Source organism: Porcisia hertigi, chromosome 15 (assembly GCF_017918235.1).
Source record: "Porcisia hertigi strain C119 chromosome 15, whole genome shotgun sequence".
NCBI classification, from domain to species: domain Eukaryota; phylum Euglenozoa; class Kinetoplastea; order Trypanosomatida; family Trypanosomatidae; genus Porcisia; species Porcisia hertigi.
The window spans coordinates 456,505-484,216 of record NC_090574.1 but is presented as its reverse complement, the minus strand read 5'-3'; the positions used below and the strand labels follow the sequence as shown (position 1 = coordinate 484,216).

Here is a 27,712-nt window from a genome sequence, read left to right as displayed (position 1 = left end):
TGGGTGTGGCGTTCACTAGTGTTGTTAACCCCCCCCCTCCCCTCCCTGCCGCGCCCCCCCCCCCGTTTGTTTGTGTGTGTGTGTGTGTGAGGGAGGAGGGAGAGGGGATAAAGTGTTTGAAGGGGGGTGGTGGTCATTTGTGCCGCGTCTTTCTCAGTGCGCTTCTCGAGTGGTCCCCCGACTCCTCTTGCCACTGGCGTTCGTCTTCGCAAGTTTTTCTTTCCTCCTTTGCGCACCCGCATAGGTGGTTGTTGGGGGGGGGAGCTCTCACCCCCCCTTTCTCCTTCACAATCAACGTGAAGCATTATTCGGAAGAGGTATAAACGCGCAGAACACATGAACCCTGAAAAAAAACGTCTTGGTGGGGAGCGGCAGCTCCAACAGACGGTCGAGGCGGAGGGGCGCGCGAGGTGTGATACGAGTATTGTGCAGTCGATGTGCGTGGAGACTTCACCACTCGAACCGGAAGACGCAAACACGAGCACAAGCACTACATCTTCCGCGCAACTGCCTCTCCTAGCGCCACTTTCCATGGCATTGCAAAGCGTCATCACACCAGCGACGGCTACGACAGGCCTAGACCCCACTCCGCACGGCGTGCCGAAGGTCTTGCAACCCGTGTCTGCGTTAGCACCGAACGCTCTAGTGCCATCTGTAATTGACACTCCAGACATCACTGCATCCGCACCGTCAAACCTGTGCGTCGGAGACGACCCCCGCGATGGGGATGAAAAGGAGGAAGAGGTCTTCCTCACCAACGGATCCATCGCGCTGGCAGAGTTTACTAGCCTGCTAAAACCCGCAGAAAACAACACTCTCAAAGAGCACATCATTCACCTACTCCAAAATGTCGACACTGAGGAAACCCTGGTGCGCATCGCTCAAGCATTGGAGACGCGCGAGACGCCAGTTGAGGTGAGTAGTACGACGTTGACAGCATCGTCGCGTGAGGCTGCGTCGTACACAAACGCGTCGCAGAGCACATCGGCGTCCATGAACACGACGCAGCGTCGGCGGTCAAGTAATGTCTCACGACCATGTGCCGGCAGTTTCGAGGCACTCGCCGGCTTCTCATTTTTGCACCCTCCACATAGCGCAACGGTGGCCAGTGCGCAGGACCCCCCATCGTCGGCGCCGCCGTCAGAGGACGCAGGCCTGCAGAACAGGCTCTCGCGCGGCCCAAGTGGCCCAATGGACGCCTCCTTCAACTCGCGCTCGTCCTTTGACACGCGCGACGAGGAGCGGCGACACTCAAAGCAGAACGATGAGACGCTGTCGACGTTCATGGCGGAGGGCACCTCTCAAGACATCACAACAACCGCACCGTTGCTTGAGTTGCCACCCCTTCCCACCCATGGTCACATCGAAGGTCGACGTGTCGCAGTCTCGGCGGCGCCCTGCATGCCGCCGCCCGAGATGACCAGTGAAGGTGCGCCGGCCACAGCGCTTCCCCCGCTGCAAGTCGTGCCCAAGACCGCAGCAGAGGAGCTGCAGCTGCGTCGGATACTGCGTCGCTGTCACACTTTCTCCTCCCTCGAAACAGAAACGCTTCAGGCGGTTGTAAAGGCGATGGACAAGGAAGAGCATGCGGCCGGCGTGGCCATCTTGGAACAGGGTAAGGCCACGACGGAAAAACTCTACCTTGTCGGCGAGGGCACCTGCGAAGTCATCAAGAATGGCAAGGCGCTCGGCTCGCTGCCGCCGGGCGGGACCTTTGGTGAACTCGAGCTCATGTACAAACAAGCGAAGTGCGCTGCGACGATCCGATGCGTGACGCGCTGTGTGCTTTACACTCTGGACGATACGAGCTATCACCGCGTCATCATGACCAGTTCACTCCAGAAACGGCGTAAGTTCGAGCAGCTGACAACGAACGTGCCTTTTCTGCGGTGCTTGCCGGACTTTGAGCGAATGAAGATTGCCGAGGCGCTGGAGACGCGTGTCTACAAACGGGGCAACACGATCATTCATTTTGGCTCCGCTGGCAAGTACATGCACTTCATCGTCGAGGGTGAAGTAAAGGTAATCGGGCGTAACCGTGGCCGCCGGGTCGAGGTAGTGCGCCTGCGCAAGGGTGACGTCGTCGGGGAGCTCGAGTTTCTTTTTAACCACCTCACGGTGGCGGATGTTGTGGCGACGTCGCGCGAGGTGCGAACGGCGTGCATCAGCCGCGAGCACTTCGAGCTCATTATCGGGCCTATACAAGACCGCCTGAAGGAGTTCGTCGCCACGTCCTCCACCTATGAGAAGTATTATGTTTCTGAGGTGGCGGACGAGAGTGTGCGCACTGAGCTCAACCGCATCGAGTCGTCGCGCAAGCATCGCCGTGTCGCCTGGCAGGACGAAGAAACATCGATCGGGGTTACGGACCCACGCGGTGAGGTGCTGCTAAGCGCACCGCTAGCGCTGCTCCGTGACAAGTGTGCTACTGTCAGCAAATCGGGGACTTTGGACGGTGCTGTTGCTGACCACGATTCACAGGTTGGGGACGTCCCTGTCAGTCCCGACGCATGCGAGCCACACAGGGAAGCGGCGCTCGGCAACCTGGGTGATCGCTCTGGTGTCTCGCTGACCTCCATCACCGAGGTGCTTGAGGAGACCGTAGGAGACTCGGCCCGACCTCCCAAGGCGCTGCTGCGGTTTCCCTTTGCACCTATCACGGGGAAGGAGGTGGCTGTGTTGGCCCTTCGTGAGGATGGCCTCATCATCTACTGGAACTCAGTCCTGGATAGGCTCACCAGCTACTCCGCAGAGGAGGTGGTCGGTCAAAATATATACTCCTTCCTCCTCTCGGAGCGGGAGCAACAAGCGATGTACAAGGCGATCAGCACTGCGAGGGGCTACGCTGGCGAGGCCGATGAATTTCTGAAGCGGCCCAACATCAAATCGAGTCAGTTCACACTGGCACGCCGCGACGGTCTCACCAAGACAACCATTAGGCTCACTATGGTTCCACCGGTCGTTTCGGGCGGCCGCAACGCGGCGGAGGTGGTGCTCGGCTTTGGCGATGAAGTGAAGGAGGGGCCACAGAAGATGTTGGAGCAGCCGCAGTGGCTCTCCAGTCAAATTCGCACCATTTTGGCAGACGGCACGCAGAGCTTCGAGGAGCGGCTCGAGTGCATCGCGGAGACGCTGAACAACTTCGAGTCCACGTACCGCGCAATGACGGTGTCGACGGAGCGACTGCGTGTGGTGAACATACGCCAAATGATGGGGCACGTCCTTATGGATCTTGGCAGCGAGTGCGTGACCCGCTGCGTTTCGGTGCGGCAGTGCTTTGAGGGGCTCCCGTCGGAGCGCGCCTACCTCGACGCCAACCTCTTACCCGAGTGTCTGCGCTACGCAATGAAGCTGTGCCTCAAGTACAGCATCACCGGCGGAAGCATCATCACGATTACGATCACCGTCACGGAGAAAAACGGCCTCGAGTTTTTGGTGGTCAACTTCAACCTGAGCGGCGATGGCATGCCGAAGGCGATCGCAAAATTCTTCGACTCACCACTGAACAAGCAGAGAAACTCCAGCACCGTGATGAGCATCGACGCCGGCGACGACGACGACAACAGCGACGGCGACGACGAAGGCGACGATGAAGGCGAAAGCGACGCGGAGGAGTCGATGGTGCTACGACACGCCCTTCGACCTCGGCTGCGGAGAAAACTGCGACGTGTTCAACGGGCCGTCGAGGATCAGGGTGGCACACTGCGTATGCTGCGCAACCCGCAAGACTCGAACATCGTCTTCCTCATCCCCTTTATGCCGGCGAGCGAGCAGGACGCCGAGAACGCCTCTGTAGAGGAATCGCTGAGCACATTGGCCGACTCCATGAGCGCGAGTCAGTCGGTGTCGTTGGCAGGGATGCGTGACGCTCTCGGTCATCCAACCTCCGGGGCCGCTGCTGGGAATGTGTCGCTTGCAAACATCCCCGCCGGGGAAAGCAGCGGCCTCTCCAACCTCTCAGTAGCCGGGGTCACCCCCGCCGCACCTGGGCAGCCGAGCTTCAGCTACACTACCTGCCTGGCCGAGGACACACCGGCTCACCGCGTTATGCTGTCTTCATTCCTGTGGGAACGCCACCACGCGGTGCTGACGGCCTTCAGCTTCGAGGATGTCTTGGGCCTCACCGGTGTTGCGGACATTCTCATCATCGATCTACAGCAGTCCGCCGTTACCTTCCTTCAGGGGCTCGACCCCATCGCGCGGTTGCGTGATATCCTGCGGCACATGGCCGTTATCGTTACCTCCACCAACTTCGATCTCGTCAGCAGTGATACGTACGCAGCAGCCGGCTTCATTACGCTAAAGAAGCCGTGCACCCCTGTACAGGCCATGAAGGCGATCCGCCGCGCAGAGGAGAAGTCGGCGGTTATGAAGCTCGAGAGAATGCGTATTGAGCAGACACGTGAAACGCTGTCGCGCAACAGCCGCGGCGCCTGGCGTCGGGGTGCCCTTCTGGGGAAGGGGTCGTTCGGCGAGGTCTACGAAGCATATGACCTGCTCACGGGTGGAAGGATGGCCGTAAAGGAGATGCGACTGGGCAACAACGACGCCAAGATTGAGCAGTTCGTGCAGGAGATCAGCACCATGTGCAACCTGCAGCACCCAAACATAATCCACTATTTCTACTGCGAGGAGAGCGCGTCACCGAAGGTCATTCGAGTGTTTATGGAGTTTGCCGGCGGCGGCACGCTCCAGACGCTTCTGAAAAAGAAAAGCAAACTCGAGTACGTCGAGATGAGGGCGCTGTTACGAGATATAGTTGAGGGTCTCGCGTACATTCATTCTCAGCACTACGTCCACGGCGATATCAAGACAGCCAACGTGCTTCTGAGCAACGATGGCAAGGGCAAGATTGGCGACTTCGGGACGGCGCGGACAGTGCAAAATGGGGAACTGCTGTACGTGATGCAAGGCAGCCCGCTCTACATGTCGCCCGAGTGCATGTCAGCCGGCGAGATGGACGAAGACGGCACCAAAGTGGGCTACAGTTTCCCTTCCGATATATGGTCGCTCGGCTGCGTGGCGATGGAGATGGCAACCAATAAACCCCCGTTTGCGCACATCAAGACGATCAAAGGCCCGGCCGGCTTGACAAAGTTTATCACATCGCTGACGGACGTCCCCGACTTATCACCGCTCTTCAAGTGTCACGCCTCTATTGTCGAGTTTGTCTCAGCGTGTTTGAACCCAGACCCGAACCAGCGCGCCACCGCGCAGGACCTTCTTCAGCTGAGCCTCTTCAGTGAATCCACGCACGGCGATCGCAACTCCGCCGTGAAGGCGCTGAAGCGGGCTCAGTTGCTGCACGTGTTGAACAAGTTTGTGGCCTTCCAGGAACCCCAGGAAGCGGCTGAGAGAGAGAAGCGACGTAGCCGCTTCAAGGCGCGCCGAGTTGTCTCCGACTACTTTAGCTCTAGCAGCAACTCTAGCCGCTCACCCCATAGCACCAACGTGAGTGAGGTGACATCGGTGCCATTCTCGAAGTCGGGTCCCGCTGCGGAGGTCGACGGTGGCGCGGACAAGAGGCGGCGCCGAGGTTCAACAACTGCCACAACGGCGGCGGCGGCGAGAATGGTAGCGATAGACTACAACGACGACGACGAGTCGGACACGGACACACTACGACGCAGTGCAACCATGGCCCGCGCACCGGACGACGCGCTCAAGAGCTCTGATCACGCGGGCGCTGCGCACAAAAGCACGGAATCGCAATTCGCGAATACACTCACCGCCGCAGACGGCGGGTCGATGAACCCAACATCTCCGTCCACTCGCTACCTGCGAAACTGGGACTCCTCCTCCTCCTGCTCATCCTCTTCGTCTGTGAGGGGGAATCTGACGCCGACGGCGATGACCGCCGCGGGTGGTGACGGAAGCGCGCCGTACACTCCCGCCCTCCCCGTTCACCACACCATCGGCGTCACTGATAAAAGCGATGATGCCGAGCCAGACGCACGCAACCCGAAAGCAGATTACGCAGACGACCTTTCCCCTACACCAACGAAGCGCTCCAAGACGCGGTCGCGTCCGCGCGCACAAGCGACTCCGCTGGCGCAGATGTCGCTGCATGGGGGCCGCGGCCACGACAGCACCTCCACAGCGAATAGCGCCGAAGACGAGTTCTTCGCGACGTCGTCGGAGAGTGGAAGTGACAAGAGGACTAGAAGCACCAAATCTCGGACGCCCAACAAGGCAGGTACTCGCGGCACAACGCTCAGCCGTCAGGGTGGCACTGCACGGCCGCCACAAACTGTAACGGCAACTAGCGAGGGGCGACCGCCGACAGGCATTGAGGGCTTTGGCTACGCTCCCAGTTTCCCTGGGCGACGCCGAAACGTGAGGCTCGATGAAGCGGGTAACATCGTGCCATTTGAGCGGCCGCTGAACAACAGGAGCGAGCTGCATAGAGACTGCGCTTCCGCTATGGGTGGTGCAGAGGCTTCAGCTGCAGTGGATACGGAAGCCAACGCCGTCTCACACGCGCCGCTCCCTGCGCTTGGTGCCGCGCACGACCACGCACTGAGTCCTGTCGGTGTCATGGGCGGCCTTGCCAGCCCGCCCTTTGCTCAGGGGCCAGGCAACTTCTCCTTCTTCAATTACAGCTTCAACAAAAACATCAGTTTTATGGGCAGCAACATGGACGAAGTGTTGAACAGCGCCGCAAACGATTTTCTCAGCAACCTCGTCGCGAACTCGCACGCGAGCAACGTGCCAGGCGGTGACGTCACGAGCAGCACCGGCAGCACTGCCCCGCTGATCCCAAAGACGTTTCGGCGAGTCGAAAAGTCGGACAGTGGGCGAAGTCACGCGACGGTGAGCACCAACAGGGAAGGGGAGGGGCACGCTGACGGCGTGTCCGGCGAGTTCGCCACCTTGGCGTCGCCAAAATATGGCGACGAACACGGTGACATGGCCGATACATCGTCTCAGAAAAGGGGTCGGGCGCTGAGTCGCAGTCCCTCAGCGCGAGATCCGCTGGATACGCGCGGGCAGGGCGACTCCACATCGATCGAAGGCGGCAACTCCAGGGAGCAGAATAGCGAAGCCACCGTACCCTATTCACACGCACCGGCTGCGAAGCCGCTGTCTGTTGTGGTGGCACCCCCTGTCGCCTCTCGTTCTACGTACCCCGCCTCAAGCAACCTGTGCTCTGCTTCGTGCACCTCAGACGACGTCGCCGCAAGCATTACTCCGCGAGACGATAGTGTACCGCTTCTGTGGGCTGCTGCGTCCGGGTACCGGCACCGTCGGGTGCGGCCACCTATTACAAATCACTCGTTTTTCGTTGTGGAGGACCGATCTTTGCCTCCCGCGCTCTTGCGATCGAATTCGACGTCGGTGCCACCTTTTCTCCCCAACTCAGACACCACAACCATGGCCGGGCCTCGAGCCTGCGGTCCTGCCTCGGCCACACAGGTGAGTCTCACCACCTCGTCAAGCGTAACCTCTGGAGAAGGGGGTGTTCTGAGTGGCGCCAGAGTTGACCGAGACACCGGCGCTTTGCCCCAGCAGCATTACAGAAACCCGGCGGTTGTGACGCCGTTGCCCTGCTTCCCAACCTTCGCGACTAGCCACGCACGAGCCGCGTGGCAGCAACGGCAGCGCGGGGAAACGGGAAGCGGTCGCGGCGGCGTGGGAGATAGTAGCGCCAGCAATCGCTTCCTTTCAACACCGCTGAGCAACGACAACAGCGCCTATGCGCTGCCCAATAATGAGCACCAACGTCACGAGCAGTCGCGGCGGGCGGCAGGCGCCGCCATGGACGACGACGACGACGACGACTATAACAGCAACGACGATGTGGACCTGCCCAGCGCCGCCTTCTGCTCGGTGTACTCGACCTTCTCGCAGAGCGCCTCCAACCTCGGAGCAGAGACCCTCTCTACGAATCGCAAGCAGATCGTGAAGTCACACCGCGCCAAAGATGAGGACGTCGACACGTTGAGCAGTGAAGACCGTCGCAGCACCGGTGCCCCAGGTACCCTCTATCCCAGCGGCAGAAGCAACAACGCCGAAGCCGACTCGCTCCTTTGCGAGCATCTGCGAGACGTCGAGAAGTCCCTACAAAATGTTTTGGCACGGCTGCAGCAAACGGACCGCCAGCAACAGCCTCAGCAGCTGCATCAGAATCGCAGCGAGGGTGGTGGTCTTATTGCCGAGGTAAAGGAGAGTGTCGACCGCACGCTGTTGGCGAGCCCGACACAGCCAACGGTCATGGACCTCTCTCCCAAGGCAGCGTTGCACCGAAGCGAAGTGGAGACCGACACGTCAGTCAGCGGTCTACAACATTCGTCGTCATCCCACCCGACGCCCGTGATCATCCCACCGTCGAAACAGAAGGAGGTTCATCACCCCTTAATGCACACGCCGCTGCCACTGCCGATGCAGCGCAGTCATCCCCTGTGGTCAATGGACGACGACCCAGAGACGCTGCAGAAAGGGGTGCCGCGTAATGCGCTGATGCGCTCTGGCACGCCAAGCCGGTCCAGCACCGTGCACGGCGCTTCTAGCGGCGGCGACCGTGGGAGTGTACAGGTGTTGCTGCGCAGAATACTGCGGCGTTTAAACTGCGTGCTCGACGAGGTGCACCAACATTCACTGCCTACAGCGTCGTCGTCGTCATCACCCGTGACACCGGAAGCGGCGGCTAGCGTATCGCTAACTTTTTGAGCAACGTGAAAAAAAACAAAACAAAGTGGAGGAGTGCAGATGCACGTGTATGATCTCTTTTCTCTCGTTGGTTTACAGTCCTGTCCTGTACCGCTATTGTTGTCGTGGCAGACGTCGTGTTTGTGGCTATCCCCGCATGCCCCTCCCTCCCCCCCCCTCCCTCCCCCTCGCTTTTGTGTGTGTGTGTGTGTGTGTGTGTGTGTCCCCTCCTCCTCCCTCCCCACCACGCATAGTGGCGTTTGTGCGCGTGCCTCTCTTCCTTCTGTTTGTCTTGTCGGTCTCATTCCGCAGAATCCTGTGAGCCACGGCCCGTCGGCCCCATCGATGTCCTCTTTATTGCTTTACCCTTGATAGACTGTCGTCACCCTCAACTTTGTTCTTCACCACCACCCTCCTTCCCTCCGCGGCACCGGAGGCCGCCACAACCAGGACACCCAGGCAAAACTGCGCACCGCGGGCACTAAAGGCACTTCCGATGTGGCATCGTAGTCGACTTGCACAGCCGCTGATGTACCTCATTTGCATGTGTTGAGACACAGCGCCGCTCCAATAGAGCCCCCCACCACCACCTGCCCCAATGATCTCGCTAGTGTGTAACTTCGAGTACTCTCGTGGGTGTGGGTGCTGAAAGCCTTTGCGACCAGTAGCTGCGCACACCAGCATCCCTCCACCCTATCGACCCCTCCCCTCTGCCCCCCCCCACCCCTCGTCTAACACGCACACTGCCCAGAACATATATACATATATACTGCTCTCTTGCCCTTCCCTGTGGTCACAACGCTGTCGCTCGACATTATCTCACTCAGTGCCCCTATAGATACATATATGTGTATATCTGAAACCCCATTGGTTTGCAGCACCCCCTGCCCCCTCTTTTGTTTCACCAACCTCCTCACCCATCCACTCCCCCTTCCCCTCCTCCCCCCAGAGAGCCAACCACCACACGAAACGGACTCGAGGTGAGGGCTGCTACCACCACAACGACCGCGTCTGGGTGTAACTGTTGAACTTTACGTGGCGATTCTAAAAATATATATATAAAGGAGTCATCATCGTCGCTGTGTGTGTGTGTCTGTGTTTTGGGGGTGTTCGTGACTGACCTACTTTTTTATTATTATCTCTTCTTTTTCTGGCCGTGGCTGTAGCACTCCGGTGCGCTGTGGTAGATATCGTTCCGACCCCGACCAGCTCACGCCCCCCCCCCTCCCCTCACCTCATCTCGGCCATCCAACGCATCCCTGTATAGGCACCCTACCCATATATATATATATATTAGATATATATTTTTTCTACTGCAGTTGTAGCCATGTCCACCCATGATGAGGAAAGCAGGGACACCGCCAGCCACTCATCCACGCATCACGTTGCGGGTAAGGCAGCCTTTGGCTGGACGTCGCCACACCCGGGGGCAGAGGCCCCTGCATCGGACGTAAGTGCCATAAGGCACACCGATGCTGCGGTGAAGACGCCGGCGACTCCACGTTCGGACATACCCATTATGACCACACCACTGGATGGGGTAAACCTCTCGGTGCACACGATCGAAGAGAAGACGCATAATGACAGCCTCAGGGCCCTCGGCGGCTCTACGCCGGGGGCCTTCTCGCAATCGCACACCAGTTTGCCTTCACCGGGGCGCTTGGCCGTGTCGTTCACTGCGAACCCCACCAGCGCCTCCACCATTGGAACTGTTTCATCTACGATGGGCAACGGCCCGTATCAGCATCAGTCCAACGCCGTGGCGGACAGTATCGTGCGCAGCAGCTCTGCCCTTTTTTCCTCCGAGCTGGTGGCATCATCAGCAGCAGCAGCAGCAGCACCAACGCGAGAAGTGAGCACGCTACTCCCTGGAGTAACGATCAACGGTGACAGCGTTCGCTCTGTTTCACCAATGTTGGCAGCCGCGATAGACCTGCACGGCGAGAACATCCCCAACCAGCAAAACGCGGTGGATATGCTGCAGCGAGCGATGACTCACGTGCGCGCCAACCTAAACCAGGCCCTCTCTCCCGCGGGGACCGTGACTGAGGGAACTGAAGAAGAACGCGCAGGGCACCGCATCGCACAGACCCTGAGGGCCGTTATCCGGGCTGCGGAAACCATTGATCAGGAGGACACCAACAGCAACGCCCACGACAGTGACATGGACGATGCACAGAGCGAGACGACAACGGGGACACGGCGTAGTCACAAAACGGTTGACTGGCGTGACGACAACGAGTCCATCGTTTCCCCCAGCGCTTTTTTCCATTCGGATGCAGCGGTGCAGGTGCGCAATAACCGCGTCGTGGAGTACATCGTGGCGCGGGGGCATGCGGCCCACACGGACGAGGAGCTTACCTGGCTCTATCGGCATGCCCTGCTCACGTCCCTGCTGGACACGGAGGACCTCCAACGACTAGTCCCGCTCTCCCTTCACCGCGAGTACACCCGTGGCGAACTCATTCTTGACTACGGCGCCCCAGTGAATCACCTCTACGTGGTGGCGTGGGGCAATGTGGACGTGTTCCGAGTGGACTCCCTCCACAATGAGCAAAAGGCCATGGAAGGAGCGTTTCGCGTGGCGTCTCACCAAACCGTCTCCATGAAGCTGCGCTCGCTGGCCCGCACCGGTGGAAAGCTCGGCAGCCTCTCCTCCTGCGACCCCGTCGTCTCCCACGTTCGGAGTGCCGCCTCGAATAGCAAAACGACGTCAGACGCCGTCTACACCCACGTCGCGAGCTTGTGCCCGGGGCAAGTGTTCGGCATCGAGAACTGCGTCTTCAACGCCACCTCTCACTACGTCTTCCGTGCTGGCAGCGCGATGTCCAAGACGGTGGTATCGCTGCTGCCGTACGAGGAGCTTCAGGAGGTACTCGCCCGGAACCCCCGTTTTGCCCAGGGCGTCGGCGTCTGCATCACTGGCTCCATGGACGTCTTCGGCCCAATCCGTGAGTTCTGCCGTTATGTCTTCTCGCCGACTAGCGCACAAAACGAGTACCTGCCACTGTGGTCAATCCTGGAGAGCTACACCCGCATTCACAACGTCATTCACACAAAACTGTTCAGCCATCAGGTCGACACCGGCGCATGGGGCTACGCGCTGAACCGCCTGCCTGAGAATTTGACGTCCACCTTCTGCTTTGATCTCGTACACGCTCTCCCGCCCTTCATCGCCAGTCGCATGAGAGCCGAAGCGCGTGTGGCCGACACACGCAAGGCGACAGACAGCTCGGTGAGCACGCGCAGCAAGCGTACGGCCATCACATACATCCGCACAAAGGAGCGGCGCCGCTGCACGTGGCATCTCGGGATGGAGGGAAAGACGCTGGTGTTGCTACGCGACGGATTCACAGACCTGCTGGACTTCTTGACGATGCTGTGCGTGCACATCATCGAGAGCAACAAGCTGCGTGGCCGCATGCAAGGCATGGTCCATCCGCCGGCGATCGACGTTCTAGACGAATATCTGCGGCAACGTGAGGAAGAGGAACTCGAGGGCAAGTACCTGACGGCCGGTGGTGTCACACGCGAGGCAGAAATGCAACGTGTGCAGGCCATCCTCAAGCGCATGCCGCTCACGGAGGAGGAGCAGTCCGGTCTGCTGCGCAACTGGGGGCACAACACGCTCCTGCGCATCTATGAAATCGTGATGCATCGCGAAGAGTACAACGTTCGCGTCGATCCAAGCTTATCCATGAAGTTCCAGACGAACCCCTTCCATGAGTGGGCTCTCAACCTGCGGGGGTGCGTGCTCGAGAAGCTCGGGCTCGACCGCTTCTCTGCGCTACCAGACAACATCTACATCGATGTCGTGAGTAGCAATACACACTGCATCAAGAATCTCCTTTGCAGCTTTAACCGAAAGTACCGCAAGGAGATCCTCGACTACGTGCGCCGCACGGAGGGAAAGCGGCTTGGACGACCGGAGGAGTGGCACAACGTCGATGACATGCTCTATGCTGCTCTCACAGGCTTCCTGCAAAACGAGCGGCCAGACTTGAAAGAGGAGTACAATCGCAGTCTGGAGCAGAACGGCATTACAGTCCTGAAGGACACGGCGATGACGGGTTTGCAGGTCGATGTCATCCCGCTCCACCTCCTCAACTTTGACACGATAGATGAAACACTGTGCAGCTCGATGCACAAGCACTACGAAGATGTGACCAAACACGCTCAAGGGGAGGGCGAAAACCTCTCGGGTCTGCCGACATGGGCACAGGTGTGCAAGCCAATCTGGCGTCGGTCCTCCGACGGCACGAGCCTCCGCGTGCCGGGGTGCGTCATGAGCGACAGTACAGGCGATATAGCAACCAGCGCTGCGGCTCACGAGTTTCCGCCGCTCAGCGACGATGACGCGGGGCGAGACTCCGACTTCCCCGACGCGCAAACGGGGAGCATGCCAAGCAAGGCTCGCCTCACTGAGTCCACCGAGGTGGACTGCACGAGTGGGGGCTGCAGCCAGTCCGACGCGATCCCAACAGGCCACCACCACCACCATCACCACAGAAGTTGTCGTGGTCGGCTACAACGGCATTTCCTCATCAACATGGATTTTGCGTTTGGGGCGCAGGCGGAGGGTATCTGCCGTGTCATCTTCAGTGCATTCGGCAAGCGCATCCGCAGCGTCAGTGTCATGGGCAAGGCTGGCGGCCTCGCTGGGAAGCGCGGCGACATCCAACTTGCCAGCCACGTCCTCCTCTCGAAGTCGTCGCTCATCCTCGAGGACAACCAAGATGAGCTGCGTAACTGCCGCAACCAAGACCTCACGGTGCAGCGGTTGCAGGAGCTCGCCGGCCCACGTGTCAATGTGCACCACGGCAAAGTTCTCACGGTGACAGGCACGATGCTTCAAAACGTACACCTCTTGCGCTACTACCAGCAAGTGTGGCGTTGTGTGGGGACCGAGATGGAAGGATCGTACTTTGCGCGTGTGATTGAAGACTTCTACCGACAAGGCATCGCCCACCCCAGACTAACGTCGCGCTTCGCGTACTACACGAGCGACCTTCCCCTAGCCCAGAGCGACGCTGAGATGGAGGCGCGTCGGATGCACCGACTGTCAGCTGGTGCGGCGACGCTGTCAGCGCCCATGAGCCCACAGGAGGGCGTACCGCCGCTGTATGCTATCGCGCGCGGCATACTGGAAAGAGTGTTGCTGTGATGTCTGTGAACAAGCCAAATGACACGTTTTGGGAGGGGTGGTGGTGGAGACGGAGGGGAGGGAGGTGTTCCTGTTGTGTTCACGCGCGTTTTCTTTGAGCCCCCCCCTCCCCCCCCCCTCGCTTTGGTCGTTCTGCTGGACAATGCGGACTGTCGAGTGCGGGGGGGGGGGGTGGAGGACTCTCGCCGCTGGGCCCTCCCGCTGCGCAGATGCGGGTGTGAAGAAGGTGTATCGCTGACTTTACTGCGTGTGTTTTTCTCCCTTGTTATAGTGCAGCCCTGGGTAGACATATTAGAATCAGTTTCAGGAGGGTAACCGTACACACGCATGCGCACCTCGGTCACAAGACGTGTGTGTGTGTGTGTGTGCATGCGTGTGTGCGCGCGAAGGAGGGGTTATGAGTCTCAAAAGTTGAAGAGACACGGTTCATACCAGGCCTTTGTAGTTGTTCTATTCCTGATTGACGCTGTCATATCCTCTATGTGTCTTCATTTCTCAGTTTTTTTTTTTTGCGTTGCTATGTTTCCCCTCTGCACACGTATTGGAGCTCTCAGTGGAGAGGAGAGGAGGAGGAGGGGGGGGGCATCAGCGCCACCACCACCTCGGGGCCCTCCCTCCTTTGGTTGTTTTGGTTTGTTTGTTCGCTGCGATGAGGGTCATCATTTGGCAATCCGGTGGGGGTTTGACAATCCTCGCACTTCTCTCGTTATATTTTATTATTTGGACCCAACGGTGATGGGAAGAGTGTCACAGCTTCTGTGATCACGTCATCCACCAAAAGTCCCTGCACGTGCGCACCTGTCATTGCTTCATCTACACAGTCAATGATCACATCGGAGTAGACTAGGCATTTGGGGATCTTGTGTAGCTTGCCTGAGGTTGCCATCGTCCCCCGGCCCCCTTGAAAAAAAAAATCCCTCTCTGCCTAGTTGTCCCCTACACGCAATTGCAGACAATCACAATTCGCTCCCTGTGTGGGCCTCTCTGTTTTTTTTTGTGTTTTTACGGATCTTGTTGACTTGACGCACGTCCGTCCACAACACGGGAATCGGATGTGCAAATGTTTGTCTGTTTTTCTTCGCGGCGGCGGCGGCGGCGGTCTCTCTCTCTCTTTTTTACTCCTGTGCTGTACGATCCCTTTCTTCTTTTTCCCTTCCGGGGTGGGCGGCGGGTATCACTGATGGCTGCACCCCCTCCCCTCTCTCTCTCTGGCCTCCAGGAACATGCGTGGATCCACGTGAGACACAACACAGGACCACTCACACGCCTTATACATACGCACATATATATATATATATATACACACACACACACTATGGCATTGGGCCTCCATTTCCTCCGCAACGCAACTGCCCCTCCTCCCTCGCACCGCCACCCCTCTTCTTTTTTCCTTCACTCGGCGCACGTGCAGCAAAGACACCGCGGATCTCCGCCTGATCGAGCAACAGCTACGAGAGGGGAGCAGAAATAGCCAGACGTCATCACTCTTGTTGCACGTGCGCGCATAAGGTTTGGTGGCACTCGTGCATTCTGCTCTTCTCCAGCCTTTGAAATCATCCGTCATCGCGACGAGACCCAATACAACAAAACGGAGAAGTACACCACATGCCACTCATAGTACAGCGCAAGTACCAGTTGGGAGTTGGCAGCGTCATCGACTCCGACGCACCCGCCTCTTCCGCTTCCCTAGCTGTGGTGCCCAGTGCGTCGGATGAGCGTGTGACAACGCGAACGTGCCATCGTTGGAGCTACGTGGATGCATCGAGTCACGAAACGTGTATCATCACTCTGCACGCACACTACTCCTTGCATGTCGATGTCAAGGGCGCAGGTACCACCGATGCGACGTCATCACCACAGCAGGTGGATGATCACGCGGAGCGACCTAACAGTGATGACGGGCTCTGCGGATTCTCGTGGGAATTTATTTGGATCCCAAGCCCGCGCACGTTCGCAGGAACTGCAACTGCGGCGGCCTCACCTACTCCGGTGAGCAGCGATACCAACGGCATCGCACATCCTGACGTACCCCTGCCAGTACGGGCCCGTTTCTTTTTTCCCCGCACAACACCCCTCGCACGGTCAACGGTGCAGGGCACGGGCGGGGTTCTCTTCTTGAACAGTCGCCACGTCTTGGTAGCCACAGAGGTCCCAGTCGCAGCGGACTCCGTCAAGGGGCCAACCGCCACGCTCATGAGGGGCACTGACCATGTAATCCGCAACGGCGCTTGCTACGGCTTGATGGACAGCTTCGTGCTGAGTAGTAGCAATACCGCGGCTCTGGGGTCCGCATCGCATCCGAATTTGTGGACGCGAATAGCGGCGGCAACAGCGCTGCCTGGTCGATTTGCCGCACGACAGGCTCCTGGATGTTCCAGCGCTACCTCAACCCAATCGAGTCCCTTGCCGGTGTTGCTGCTCGTCACGGGAGTTCCGTTGCCGCCGCAGCAGCGACAACAGCTGCTGAACGGCACCGCTGCCGCTGCGGAGGTACCGCTCATGCGCCTAGTCTACGTTTTTTCTGTACCCTGCACCTCGAAAGGCGGCGGCTGCGCCCATTCGGGGCAGCTAGCTTGGGACGTGCTGGTGTGTGTGGCAGATCTCTGTAGCGCCAGCGCCTCTGCAGATAACCATCACCAACTGTTCGCCCAACTACGTCACTCCCTGACGCTTCCGCAGATTCGCTTAAGTGTGCAGGAGGCTTCAACGGAGAACGGCCTTCCCAGCAACGGCGGTGTCACCCAATGGGGGCACGTGCTCTGCGGCGTGGATGGAGCAAGCCGCACGCTGTCGTCGCCGCCGCCGCCGCTGGGGCCCCAGCGGCTCAGCCCATGTGATCTCCTTTGGGTGTTTGTGGAGGAAAAAGATGCCCGTGGTGTGCACCTGCTCCGTGACGGACAGCTCTGTGGTAGTCTTGTGGCACTGCTGCCATGCAGCCGCGCCCCGGCTCATGCTTGGGAAGCTTTATCCTTGCCCGCTGCCACTGCTGCCTCATCGCAGGAAACCAGCTTGGTGCCGTCGCCACCGGCCGTCCTCTCTATGGGCTTCAAGAATGACACGCCTTACGGTGCGCTGATGGTGTCCAGTATCGAGCTGGACTCGTATGCGCGGGTAAATCCGCGGCAAAGAAGGCCCTCACGCGCATGGGGGGGGGACCTCATCAAACAGCTGCTGCCCTCACCGGAGCGGGTTGTGTATCAGCTTGTCATAGGAAAGGTAACCGAGTGTGTAAGCCCGTCTGCCACCGTCACTTCTCGAAGGACTGCTGCAGCGTCACCGACGGTGCTACCCGCACACACAAGTCTTGTAGTGTTGATCATGGATGGTATCCACACTCGCGACTGCCGGGGCCACAGCGATGCGCAACAAGCAAACGCATCACAGGTCGCTTCAGCTCCAACGACATCGGCTGCTGCGACCGCGCCTCTGCCGCAGGGCCTTTACCTCACAGAGACACTTCCCTGGGATGCCTTGGCACGCCTGGCGAGTCCCGTGTCACCAAGAAAGCCGGTAAAGGAACTGGGGGCGACAGTGCACGTCCACCGTGTCCCGCTGGCCCGAACTCTGTGGTGTGAGCTGGACCCCCTCGTGCTGTCGGCGTCGACGAGCACTGCTGGAATCCCGAACGGTGATTGGGGAGATGAAGGCGGTGCAATGCAGGACACAGCACAAGCGGCCCGTATTGACGGGTTTTCCTGGGACGTTGGACGCTGGATGGAATGGCTCTCAGAGGTGGCGGGCGGTGATGTGGATGTCAAAATAGGGAGCGATCATCACGCTGCTCTTCTGGTGAGTGACAGCGCTACCGAGGCGGAGTGCATCATCACATCCGCCTTGGCCCCCTCAACGGCAACGGTGACGGCGGTCCCGTCGTGTCTGTGCACCCTGTCCTCACCATCCCCCGCCGTAACCGCTGTCCGTGGTTTCCCCCGCTTTAACGATCTCACCCAGGAGCTCACCATGCTTTGGTGCTGCTGCACCGCCGCCACAGGTCATAGTGATCACGAACGGCACGAAGCAGCCGCTGAACGGGCTGTCGCGCATTTCCCGCCACCCGTGTCGCCACCGCAGACAACAGTGGACTCGCAGGAAGAGTGGGAAGCAGAGGTGGCCGAGTGGGTAGCAGCCGAACAAGTCCGCGGGCTCCTCCGTTCGTCCACAACATCGCCAAACGACGCTGCCGTCGCCGCGGCCACGTACCGTGCTATGCGAATGCTCTGGGCTTACGCTGTTCTCAGTGAGACAGGACCCGCGTTGCCGCAGTGGCCACGTGTGTTCATCGAAGCGGTGCACGACACCGCAACGGACGCGGCGGCGCACCAGACGCGCCTCCACGTCTACGCAAGCGCAGTGCAGACCGTCATGACGGCGCACCTTGCGTCAAATTGTGAGGGTGACACCGCCACGGTGGACATAGAAGTGCGCCAAATGCGTCGAGCGGCGGGTGTGTTCCTCCGGCTGGTACTGCGAACTCTCGTGGAGTTGGACTGGTGCGCAGGAGACACACTCGGGTGGGTGTGCTGCCAGTGGACGGTGCGGTGGTTCCTCGGGAGTGGCGCCAGCTTCGTTGTCCCGGCGGCACGGCCCACCGACTCTCCATCACCCACGGTCACCGTGGAGGCTTCCATCGCGCAAGACCAGGCCGCTGCGGTGGAGGGCCTAGCGATGCAGGTGCTTCTGCAGCTCGGCGCAGCGGTACGTACGCCTGCGAAGACCGCACCGGAATCCCTCTCTGCATCCCCACCGCTTCCACCACTGGACTGGCTCCGTCGAGTACTTCTCCTTTTTGCGTGCAGAAACAGGCAGCTGCCGCTGGAGCTGACAATCGATGACATCCTGGCGGCTTCAGGGGTACCATTGCATCCGGAAAGATCACCGGAAGCACTCCAGGCCACCAGCGTCAATGGCTGGGGCGAGGATAGTGATGAGGAGGTCGCTACATCGACAATGCCTCCATGGCCGACGCACGATACGGCGGAGCTGCGTGAATCAATGGAGTACGCACTGCTGCGCCTGGTGAAGCCAGAGGAGCTGTATAGCGCGGTGCATCACCTTGCCCGCGCCTCTCCTGCCCTTTCCTTGCAACGGGTTCCCGCCTCCACGAGTTCTGCACACGATCGAAGTCTTCGCGGAGTGCAGCAAGTCCTCGTTCGCGGTGTGCTCACGGTGGCAGATCTACACGCCCTCTTGTGCACCGGGTGGGCATCTGGGCAGCCGCCCTACGCCGCACCGCCAGGTGGCTTCGCATTCGTGTGCTGCACCGTGGACGTTGCCATGATGTTCACCTCAACGGTCTCCCCAATCGAAGCCAGAACCGTGGCAGTTGCAGAGGCTTACGAACAACTTGTCATAGCGGCCCTGGATACCTGGGGAGGACGCGGTGGACATGATTGTGGACAACCGGCACAGGAGGTGGCGAGTCCTGCGGAGACGCCAACAGTGGCGGCGGACGCGAAGGACCAGGCCCCCGTCTACCCACTGTTCAAGCCCCCTGAACTGGACGGCTTGGGGAACGCCGAGGCGACGACTGAGGTGTCGACTCCGTTTCCATTCACCGTTCTTCCGCCTCTTCTCACGGTGTACTTTTGGTATCACGTGATGAACCGCCTGTGTGCGGCTTTGCAACTCCTCCCTTTGACGACATCGGAGACCACAAAAGCGAGAGAGCCGGGAAAGGAAGAGGAGGGCGATATTGCTGACGAGCAGGAGCACACGCCGTGGCTGCAGCGTGCCAAGCTGCGCGACGGCGCTGAACTGCAGGCCCTTCACCGCGGTGTGTGTGTGTTGCGATGCCTTACGCAAGAAGACGCGACTAGTGCCGAAGAGCTCTTCGCCGCCATGCGCCTCGTGTACAGCACACCACTGCCATTTTCCAGATCTCAACACGCACATTGGCAGGGTCAAAGCGCCGGAACAGCGGCATGCGATTCCCCGGCGGCGACAGCCAGTCCACGGAATGTTTCATGGGTGTCGCTGTATCTGGCCTCCTGGGATGATCTTCTTTTGTTGGAGGCCCCGCCGCTGTGCTCAGCAGGCGCCCTGCTTGCCTACCAGGATCGCCGCTACAACGTCACAGCGCAGCATGTTGGGGACCCGATGCGCGTCTTGCACCTCCTATACTCTAGCGCGGGCAGTAACCGCGCGCTCCGCGCGCAGCTGTGGCGAATAATTAGCGTGCAGCAACCAGCGATCACGCGGTCGGTGTCAGTGGGGGACTATATGGATTCCTACGAAGCCTTTACACGTACGCTGTGGTGCTGGCGACTTGCACTCCAGAAGCAGCATCACTGCGGTTCAATGACGCCACGCATCTCAGCAACAACAATGCACGACGACTATGCCACAATGTCAGCCGCGACAGCCGCGTGGCTGGCGCAGGTTTGGGTCAACGTCCTGCTCTGTGATCCAGAGGCGGTCACGAACGCGGGCATGTACGGGAATCTCTTCACCGCCCTGGTGCACGTCAGGCAGCGAAGCGAGCAAACGAGTATCGCTGCCGTTGCGGCTGCCGACGTCGCTTTCGCGCTGCTGCGGCCCTGCCTGCTGTACGCCCTGCCGATACTTGAGCAGCTCTCAGTGAAGGAGGAGCTGATGCGCAGCAACCACCCCAGCCAGGGCAAGCCAGCTAGCTTTCCATCCTACCCTCAGTACAACGAGTCGCTCGCATGGAGCACGAGACCCCGAGGAACAACAGGAGAACTCCAGCACCGGCGTGCACCAGCGCGACTCGGGGCCAAAGAGGTCTGTGAACGCGTCCGCGAGCAGCTACGCTGCCTTGTCGCTCTGTATGAGGTCTCCCCGTCAGTCTCGACCGATACCTCCTCCTCGCGACGGAGCGATGTGCGCTTCACTACCCTGGTGCAGCTGATGGCGCTGCAACCGACGGTGGCGAGCTTGGCCGCGGCTCAGCGGCGCATCGCGCAACACAGCATGAAACAAAGTGCGATTCGACGTGAGGCTGCTGGGAATGTCGAGCCTGGGTCACCATCACCGGTGACAGTGGCGTCCTCCATAGAGGACGTCGTCTCCGGGGACGAGGACAGCGAATCGTCGCTAGAGGTGCGCAGCTTCTTTCTCCCCCCTGCAGCCATGTATGTGATAGCCGCGACAGCGGCCGCCCTGCACCACACCAAGAACCGCACGAACTCCGAGCAAGGAGATGAGGCCAGCACAGACTTGGGATCGCGGCAGCCATTGTTTACAGCGTCGTCGTCGTCGTCCTCGTTGTCGCACCAGGATCAGCAGCAGCAGCAGTCTGTTGGCTGGCTAGTCGTGGCGTGCGAGGTTGTTCGCCGGGAGTTGGGCTGCCATATCCTGGCAGAGCTGCAGATGAACGGCTACGTGGAAGAGGCAGCGGCTGTACCCATGGCCGAGGTGGACATGGAGGAAACCCCAGGAGGTGCCGCGGCCGATGCGGGGCTACACCCCTGTTGTTTTCCTACGCCTTGCTGGCGCCTCGTCACCTCCGAGGCTCAACTAAAGGAGTTCATTAATGCCCTCGCAGACGCCGTTGTCCCGCTCACTGGTGCTCTAGTCAAGGCGTTCTCCCTCTCACTGATTCAACCAATCATCCTGCTGCTCGTCCTTGACGTCCTTCACACGCTTCTGCAGAAGAGCGGCAATAAAAAACAAAAGTGCGAGACGGGAGACGCGGCTGGTGAAGCACTGCCGTGTAGGGCAGAAGCCAAACCGACGTCAACCAGGGTCTCTATTGGCACAGATGCGTCCACTCTGGGCTTACTACGACAGTGGATCCGTCGTGTGGCGGAGCCCCTCTACCAACAGATGACCGATGCCGACAAACAGGTGGTTCTACACATCATAACAGGCGATTTTGCCCACGACTACTTGACTCTGCCCCACTCCGGCGCCTCCCCAGTCTCGAAGAGCTATCGCGACTCGAGTACGCATGCCGAGTGGCGACAGTGGCGCAAGCGACGTAACGAGGAGGTGACACCCCGCTGCGGTAAAAAAGAAGTTGCAATGCTTGAATGTTTGCGTGCGTGCGTGGTGGGGGCCCATAAGCCGCTTGTGCAGATGACGCTGCCAAGGCTGCGAGAATATGAAGCACCAAAGCCGGCAGTGGCGGCGACAGCGGCGGCAGCAGCCCTCGGGTCGAGCTGGATGGACCCCGGGAGTGCGCTGCGCACCTCCCTCCTCACTGTTGGCGCTGTACTGGCCCCCCGCCCGGCCCATCGGCACCAGCAGCAACATGCGCAGGCGTCCTCCTCCGCGCTGTCCTTGCCGCGTGTAGAAACGGGGGCATGTCGGGACTCATCGGTCACGACCTCACTGCCCTCCCCAAAACCGCCGCTACACGCAGCCCCTGCAGAAGTCTCGGGCGTCAGCGGCGGTGCTAGTAGAAGCTTAGGCTTGACGGTAGCTAGCTCAGATGAGCTACAGCTACTTCTGAAGGAAGAGACCTTCAAGCGACGCCAGTGTACTGAGTTGCTGCTGCGCGAGCAACAGCTGCTGCTGGCTTCTCCTGTCTTCCAGAGAAGTCTTCTCCAGATGTATCTGGCACTGCGGCTAGAGAAGCGGCGAAGGGAGTTGGTGGCGTACGCACTTGGCCAGTACGACCTCATATTTTCCTTCTCTTTTCGATGGCATCTGCTGCGTCTCAATGCCGCACGTGAAGAGGTGCGCCGCGCCTGGTGTGAATGGGGAGAGCGACAGCGAACAGCGAGGCAACGGCTTTTGCAGGAAGAGCGTGACGCTCGGGTGGGGGTGCAGGCCATCGCCTACGCGGCCCGGTCTCTGCTGCTGGATGCCGAGCGCCAGGAGCGGTGTGTTTGGATGTTGTACGAAGAAGGACGCGCCGGGCTCATGGCATTCGAAGAGGACGCATGGGATGCGCTTGCGACGGCCGCGGCCCACGCACGCGTCGAGCTCACGAAGAGAGCAGCGGAAGCTGCGGAAGAGGCGTACTGGAAAGAAGAGGAGGCAGCCTGGGAACGCATATACGAGGAGGAGCTGCTGGGGACTAACCAAAGCCCACGCCAGGGGTCGCCCGCGGCGAAGACAAAGCTGGCACAGCCGCCGCCGATGCTTTCGATGGAAAGGGAAGCACCGAGGGAGAATGACTGCATGTCGTCGTCCTTATGTGCGTCGTCGCGCCCCTCTCAAAGCCGGTTGTCCAACCGGCCGATGAACCACCCCACCGCGGCCGCGGCACCGTCGCACTCGATAGTCGAACTTGGCGTTCGAGGACAAGTCATCGACAGCGTCAAGTGTGCTGCAGCACTGAATCGCATTCGACAAGGTGCACAGGAAGGGCTTGGCAGCGGTGCCACTGTTCTCGCCCCCGCCCACGCGTCATGTGACTCGCTTGGTGAGCGGGAGGCAAGCAATGCAGTCGCACCTGCCCCAGGCACGGCGGGTGTTACAGCGATTGTGTCCGCAGCTGTCGAGTATCACCAGCAGCAGCAGCGAGCACCCTTCCAGAGCTCCTCGCTGGCAGCCCGCTTGACTCAGTCTGAGGACAAAGAAGACATGGCTCCAGGCTGGGACGGCCGCCTGGCAAAGGCCGCCGTCAGCACCGCGGGGGGTCTCTTCAACGCCCTGTCGCAGTGGCAATCCGCACTGCGCGACACAGTCGCGCCTCCGCCGCCAACGCGCGACAGTGGAACAGCGAAAAACGGTGAGCGCTCTGGTTTTGGTGCAGCCGCTGACCGCACCACTGGTGAGGCGTTTGACAACCTCGCCACGACCGAAGCGGCTTCCCAGCGAGCACCCGTTGTTGTCACTGGCACGACGACAAGTCGGGGTGCCCCTGATCAAGCAGACGACTGGGACTGGAGCTCGAACTCCGACACGGCCTCACACCCCGTCGAGGGGAAACCCGCTGTGTGTACGGCTAGGGAAGAGGAGACAAGCGCTAATCAAGTGGTGGCTCTGCACCCTTGCCAGATGATACCTCTGCGAGGAAAGGTGGCCTCCGTAGTGGGTGAGACGTCTGCAGCGGCGGCTGCGACAACCAAGCCCCCTCGCAAGAAGAAAGGCTTCGCTGCCGCTGCCGTCCGAATCGAGCCGATCTCTTCCGCCCTCACTCACGTCGCCCCTCCGACGTCGTCGCCACCATCCCCGCCAGCGGAGCGGCATCTATCCTTCTCAGAGGATGTAGCCACGCCTAACCCAGCGCGCAGCATCCTCTCAGCGGTTGAGGCGGCAGCCGCAGAAATCCCCTCAAAGCCTCCAGTAAAGCCGCCGCCTGTAAAGAAACAGGGGCATGAATCACTGCAAATACAGCCGCAAGGCTCGACCGCGTTGCCGACTGCACACTCTGGCTGGAGTGAGTCATCGAAAACTAGCAGCAGTAGAAGCAGCAGCAAACACGACGCCACCTCGCCTCCGTGTGAGCCATGCGCACAAGTTTTAACAGCTGCTGTAGCACAAGAAGCGTGTGGAGAGGCGGAGGCGCAGGTGGGGAAGGAGGTTCAGTCGGCCGCTTCTGTCGACGGCGAGGACGCCTGGGAATGGAGCGACGCAGAAGACGGTGTGGGGATGGGGGTCCGAATGTGCGCAGGCACCGCGAAATGGGCTATTGAGATCGCAAATGCAACACACGGGCGTCATGAGTCGCACGGCTGCACGTTACAGGCGGAGCCGTCGTCTCTGCCTGCAGCCGCCACTGTCGAGAAATCACCGCAACCCAACGTGAGGCTACGCGACGACGACTGGGGGTGGAGTGATGATGACAGGGGCAATCATGTGCCCACGGACGAGAAGCACACACCGCCCCTTCCGTCGCCTCCTCGTGTCGGTAACGGCGTCATCTCTACAAGATCCGCACCACCACCACCACCACCGTCGGCACAACTGCCCAACTTTAGCAGCAGCGACGTCAAGGGCGGGTGGTCAAGCGACGACGGCCCATCAGACAACGACACGGCCATCGCGGGGTTCACCAAAGCCCCGAATGTGGTAGTCTCTACCCCTTTGAACCCTCCCGAAGCAGCGACAAGGCGCAACATACTGGCAGACTACCAGGAGATGTACGCGGCCGAGTTGGAAATCCGTGCGAAAATGGTGAAGCTCCTTTAAGGCTCCGTTGTTGTTGTTGCACCTATGCCAATGAGTGGCGACGAGTAAAAAAAAAAAGAGAGACAAAGGAATAGGAGGCAGGGGCAGGAGAGGGGGAGGGGGAGGGGGAGGGGGTACCGGACCATGAAGGGAAGAGGGAGATGACACCCTAACGTGGTGGATAATAAGGCACCCGTGCGTGCGTGTTTGCTTTGTGTGAAAAAAATATTTTTCAGGTGTACAGGTCCCTCTGCCCCCCCCCCCCCCTCCCCTCCTCTCCTCTCCTCTCCTGCGCCCACACACACACACATTCACTGCCTTTTCACCTGTATACCTCCCGCTCTCCCTCTACCCCCCCCCCGCTCCCCCTCGGGTCTGAGAACCACTCGGTTGCAAACCACTGTCGAGGCAGAGATGAATGGGGAGGAGGGAGGCAGAAGTCAATACAAAAAAGAAAAAGGCGGAGAGGCAAAGCCGTTAATTCATTCAAGTCGGAACACACAGACGGCACTACAAGACGCGCCACACATGCCAAAGCGAAGTTCGAATCACGAAAAAGACAAACAGCCGGGGCACTAAAGCTGTGCTCCGTAGCGGCGCTGATTAACGCCGCCGCCACCCGTTCCGCTCCACTCCACTCCACCCCTTCCCCTGTCTTGATCGAGCATCACCGAGGAGGGCCAGGCCAGACATGTCGAACTCCCACGTGTGTGTGTGCGCCTTTTGAACCATTGCACTAACCTCGCCCTCCTCTCTCTTCCCATTGGTGGGTCTTGGTTTTTAATCCCACACTTCTGAGCAACGTTTTTTCGGTGATTATCCCCTTTTTGGGGGGGTGGCCCTCACTGTGACTTGCAAGCACACACACATACACACACACACACACACACACACACATACACATACACACACACACACACAGAGACACACGGCTGAACGCGCCACGCCATTGTGTTCAACGAGACGGAAAGGGAAAACTAAAGGAGGGGAGGAACACTTTGGGCACGTGTATACACCCGTTTGTTGTTCCATGCAGCCATGGCCACTGCAGCAGATTACGTTGGCAAGAACTGCCCCTATTGCGGGGCCATCGACTCTATCGAGACGGACGAGGCACGCGGCGAGGCAGCCTGTGTGAACTGCGCCACAGTGGTGGCGATGGGGCTCGAGGAGAACGTTGCAACACGCTTCGAGAAAGATGCAACGTACGCGGACGTCGACCGGGGAGGGGACAATGACGGTTGGGATCCCGAGAATGGCAACGCCATGGGCCGTGCGACGGCGAAAAATGCCGGTTTGACCCGGGAGGAGGCAGCGGCCGCAGCAGCCGGCCTCTTGCGACGCCCCAACGCTGCTGCTCAGGGAACCAGCGCAGGTCCGTTCGGCGATACCGCCAAATACGCCAAAACAAAACTGCACCCTCGCATGTCGAGCCAACTTGAGGTTTTCTTTCGCCTTTCTCGTCGCTACGACGAGGCGATCTTGCGCGACGCCATCGCCCTGGCGAAGCACTTTGTTGGCTTTCGCCGAGAACGTGGCGTGCGAGTCGAGCATCAGACAGAAGTGGCAGCGGCGTCCCTGATGCTGGCAGCAGAGCGCTTGGGGCAGCCGATTCCGCTGAGCGAGATGCGCGTGCTGGACGGGACGCTGAAAGACGTCGAGTCCCGACGTCAAGAAATCCTCGAGGCAGCGAATTTGGGCCAGGAGATGGAGCAGATGGCAAAGAAGTACGTACCCAATCTGATTCACTACTATGTGCAACTGTTGCACCTGCCTCTGATCCACTACGAGATGCCCTGCCTCGCTCTCTTCCATGCAATACGTCAGTGCGAAAACAAGGCCATCCCCGGCGCGTCGGACCTGGCAGTATTCGTGGAGGCAGAAAAGGTTGTGATGGCAGTGCTGTTGGCACGCACCGAACCGCGGCTGCGGTGGCCAAACAAGCCACTGCCCCCCTCTGACCCCAATGCCGAGCCACCCCGCGCCACGTTGTACAGCAGTTTTGCCTCCAGCGCGCATTTACCCCAGGTGCGCGTGGAGAAGCTGATGCGTGTGGCTGAGAAAGCAGTGCCACTGATCCAGCCCGAGTTCGACCGCCTAATGCAGATGCCGGAGTTCGAGACGGCTACGACACGCACAAGAGGCGAGACTGTGGCGAACATTCCTCCGCCGACGCAAGGCGGCAGCACGGCCGGCGCGCCGCTGAAGCTGGAGTCGGGGATGACAGATGCGCCATCAGTCCAGAAAAGCGCCGGAGCTGGTCGGAAACGCAGTCGCAGTCGCTCCGCCACACCACCAGCGAGAACGTCGTCGGCCTCATAGGAGCCGTGTGTTTCGGCAGTACGGAAAGAGGGGGGGGGGGCTGGCGGGGGGGGGGGGCCATTGTGATGGTCATCGACGTCGTTCTCCGCAGGCGTATCATCCGAAGAACAAACGAGACGACAAAAACCTACTAGGCCCCCGCGGTTGGTCGAGGCTTTCGCAATGGTGCACGGCGCATCGCCTCCCTCCCTCCCCCCCCCCTCTCTCCCTCCCCCTCAGTGGGCGAAAAGGGGACTTTGTCGTAAATTTATGTCTTGCCCTACACTCGCCTGTGTACCTGCTAATCCGGTGGACTAGCCGCCGCCGCCACCTCCCCTCGGCCTCTACGTCAGCGTCGCGTCGATGGCTCCCCGGACTTCAAGGCCGCCAGCCGTGCGCCCCCGCCTCTCCCCCACCCTTTTTTAACGTATTTTTGGACACCACCTCACCGTTGCCACTTCTCCCCCTCCCTCGGGCGGAGGGGAGGGGGGGGGGTAGGCAGCGCTGCACAGTCACGCTGGGGTCTGATGCTTACATAATTATGTGTGCATCAAACTGAGCACGGGCACACCCAGG

General features: G+C 59.9%; 4 protein-coding genes across 4 annotated transcripts; all 4 read left to right on the top strand.

Moving 5' to 3' along the window:
• Window positions 1–336: 336 nt before the first annotated feature.
• JKF63_06150 (uncharacterized protein) lies at window positions 337–8,670 on the top strand (the record flags this gene model as incomplete). Its single annotated transcript, XM_067902101.1, has 3 exons — window positions 337–595; window positions 710–2,508; window positions 2,587–8,670. The coding sequence occupies 3 exons, from the start codon at window positions 337–339 to the stop codon at window positions 8,668–8,670; spliced, it is 8,142 nt and encodes a 2,713-aa protein (XP_067758448.1).
• Window positions 8,671–9,976: 1,306 nt separating this feature from the next.
• JKF63_06149 (uncharacterized protein) lies at window positions 9,977–13,813 on the top strand (the record flags this gene model as incomplete). Its single annotated transcript, XM_067902100.1, has 1 exon — window positions 9,977–13,813. One exon carries the CDS (start codon window positions 9,977–9,979, stop codon window positions 13,811–13,813), a length of 3,837 nt encoding a protein of 1,278 aa, XP_067758447.1.
• Window positions 13,814–15,418: 1,605 nt separating this feature from the next.
• Window positions 15,419–24,856, top strand: JKF63_06148 (uncharacterized protein; the record flags this gene model as incomplete). Its single annotated transcript, XM_067902099.1, has 1 exon — window positions 15,419–24,856. One exon carries the CDS (start codon window positions 15,419–15,421, stop codon window positions 24,854–24,856), a length of 9,438 nt encoding a protein of 3,145 aa, XP_067758446.1.
• A 1,017-nt stretch (window positions 24,857–25,873) lies between these two features.
• JKF63_06147 (uncharacterized protein) lies at window positions 25,874–27,157 on the top strand (the record flags this gene model as incomplete). Its single annotated transcript, XM_067902098.1, has 1 exon — window positions 25,874–27,157. The coding sequence occupies one exon, from the start codon at window positions 25,874–25,876 to the stop codon at window positions 27,155–27,157; it is 1,284 nt and encodes a 427-aa protein (XP_067758445.1).
• Window positions 27,158–27,712: the final 555 nt, after the last annotated feature.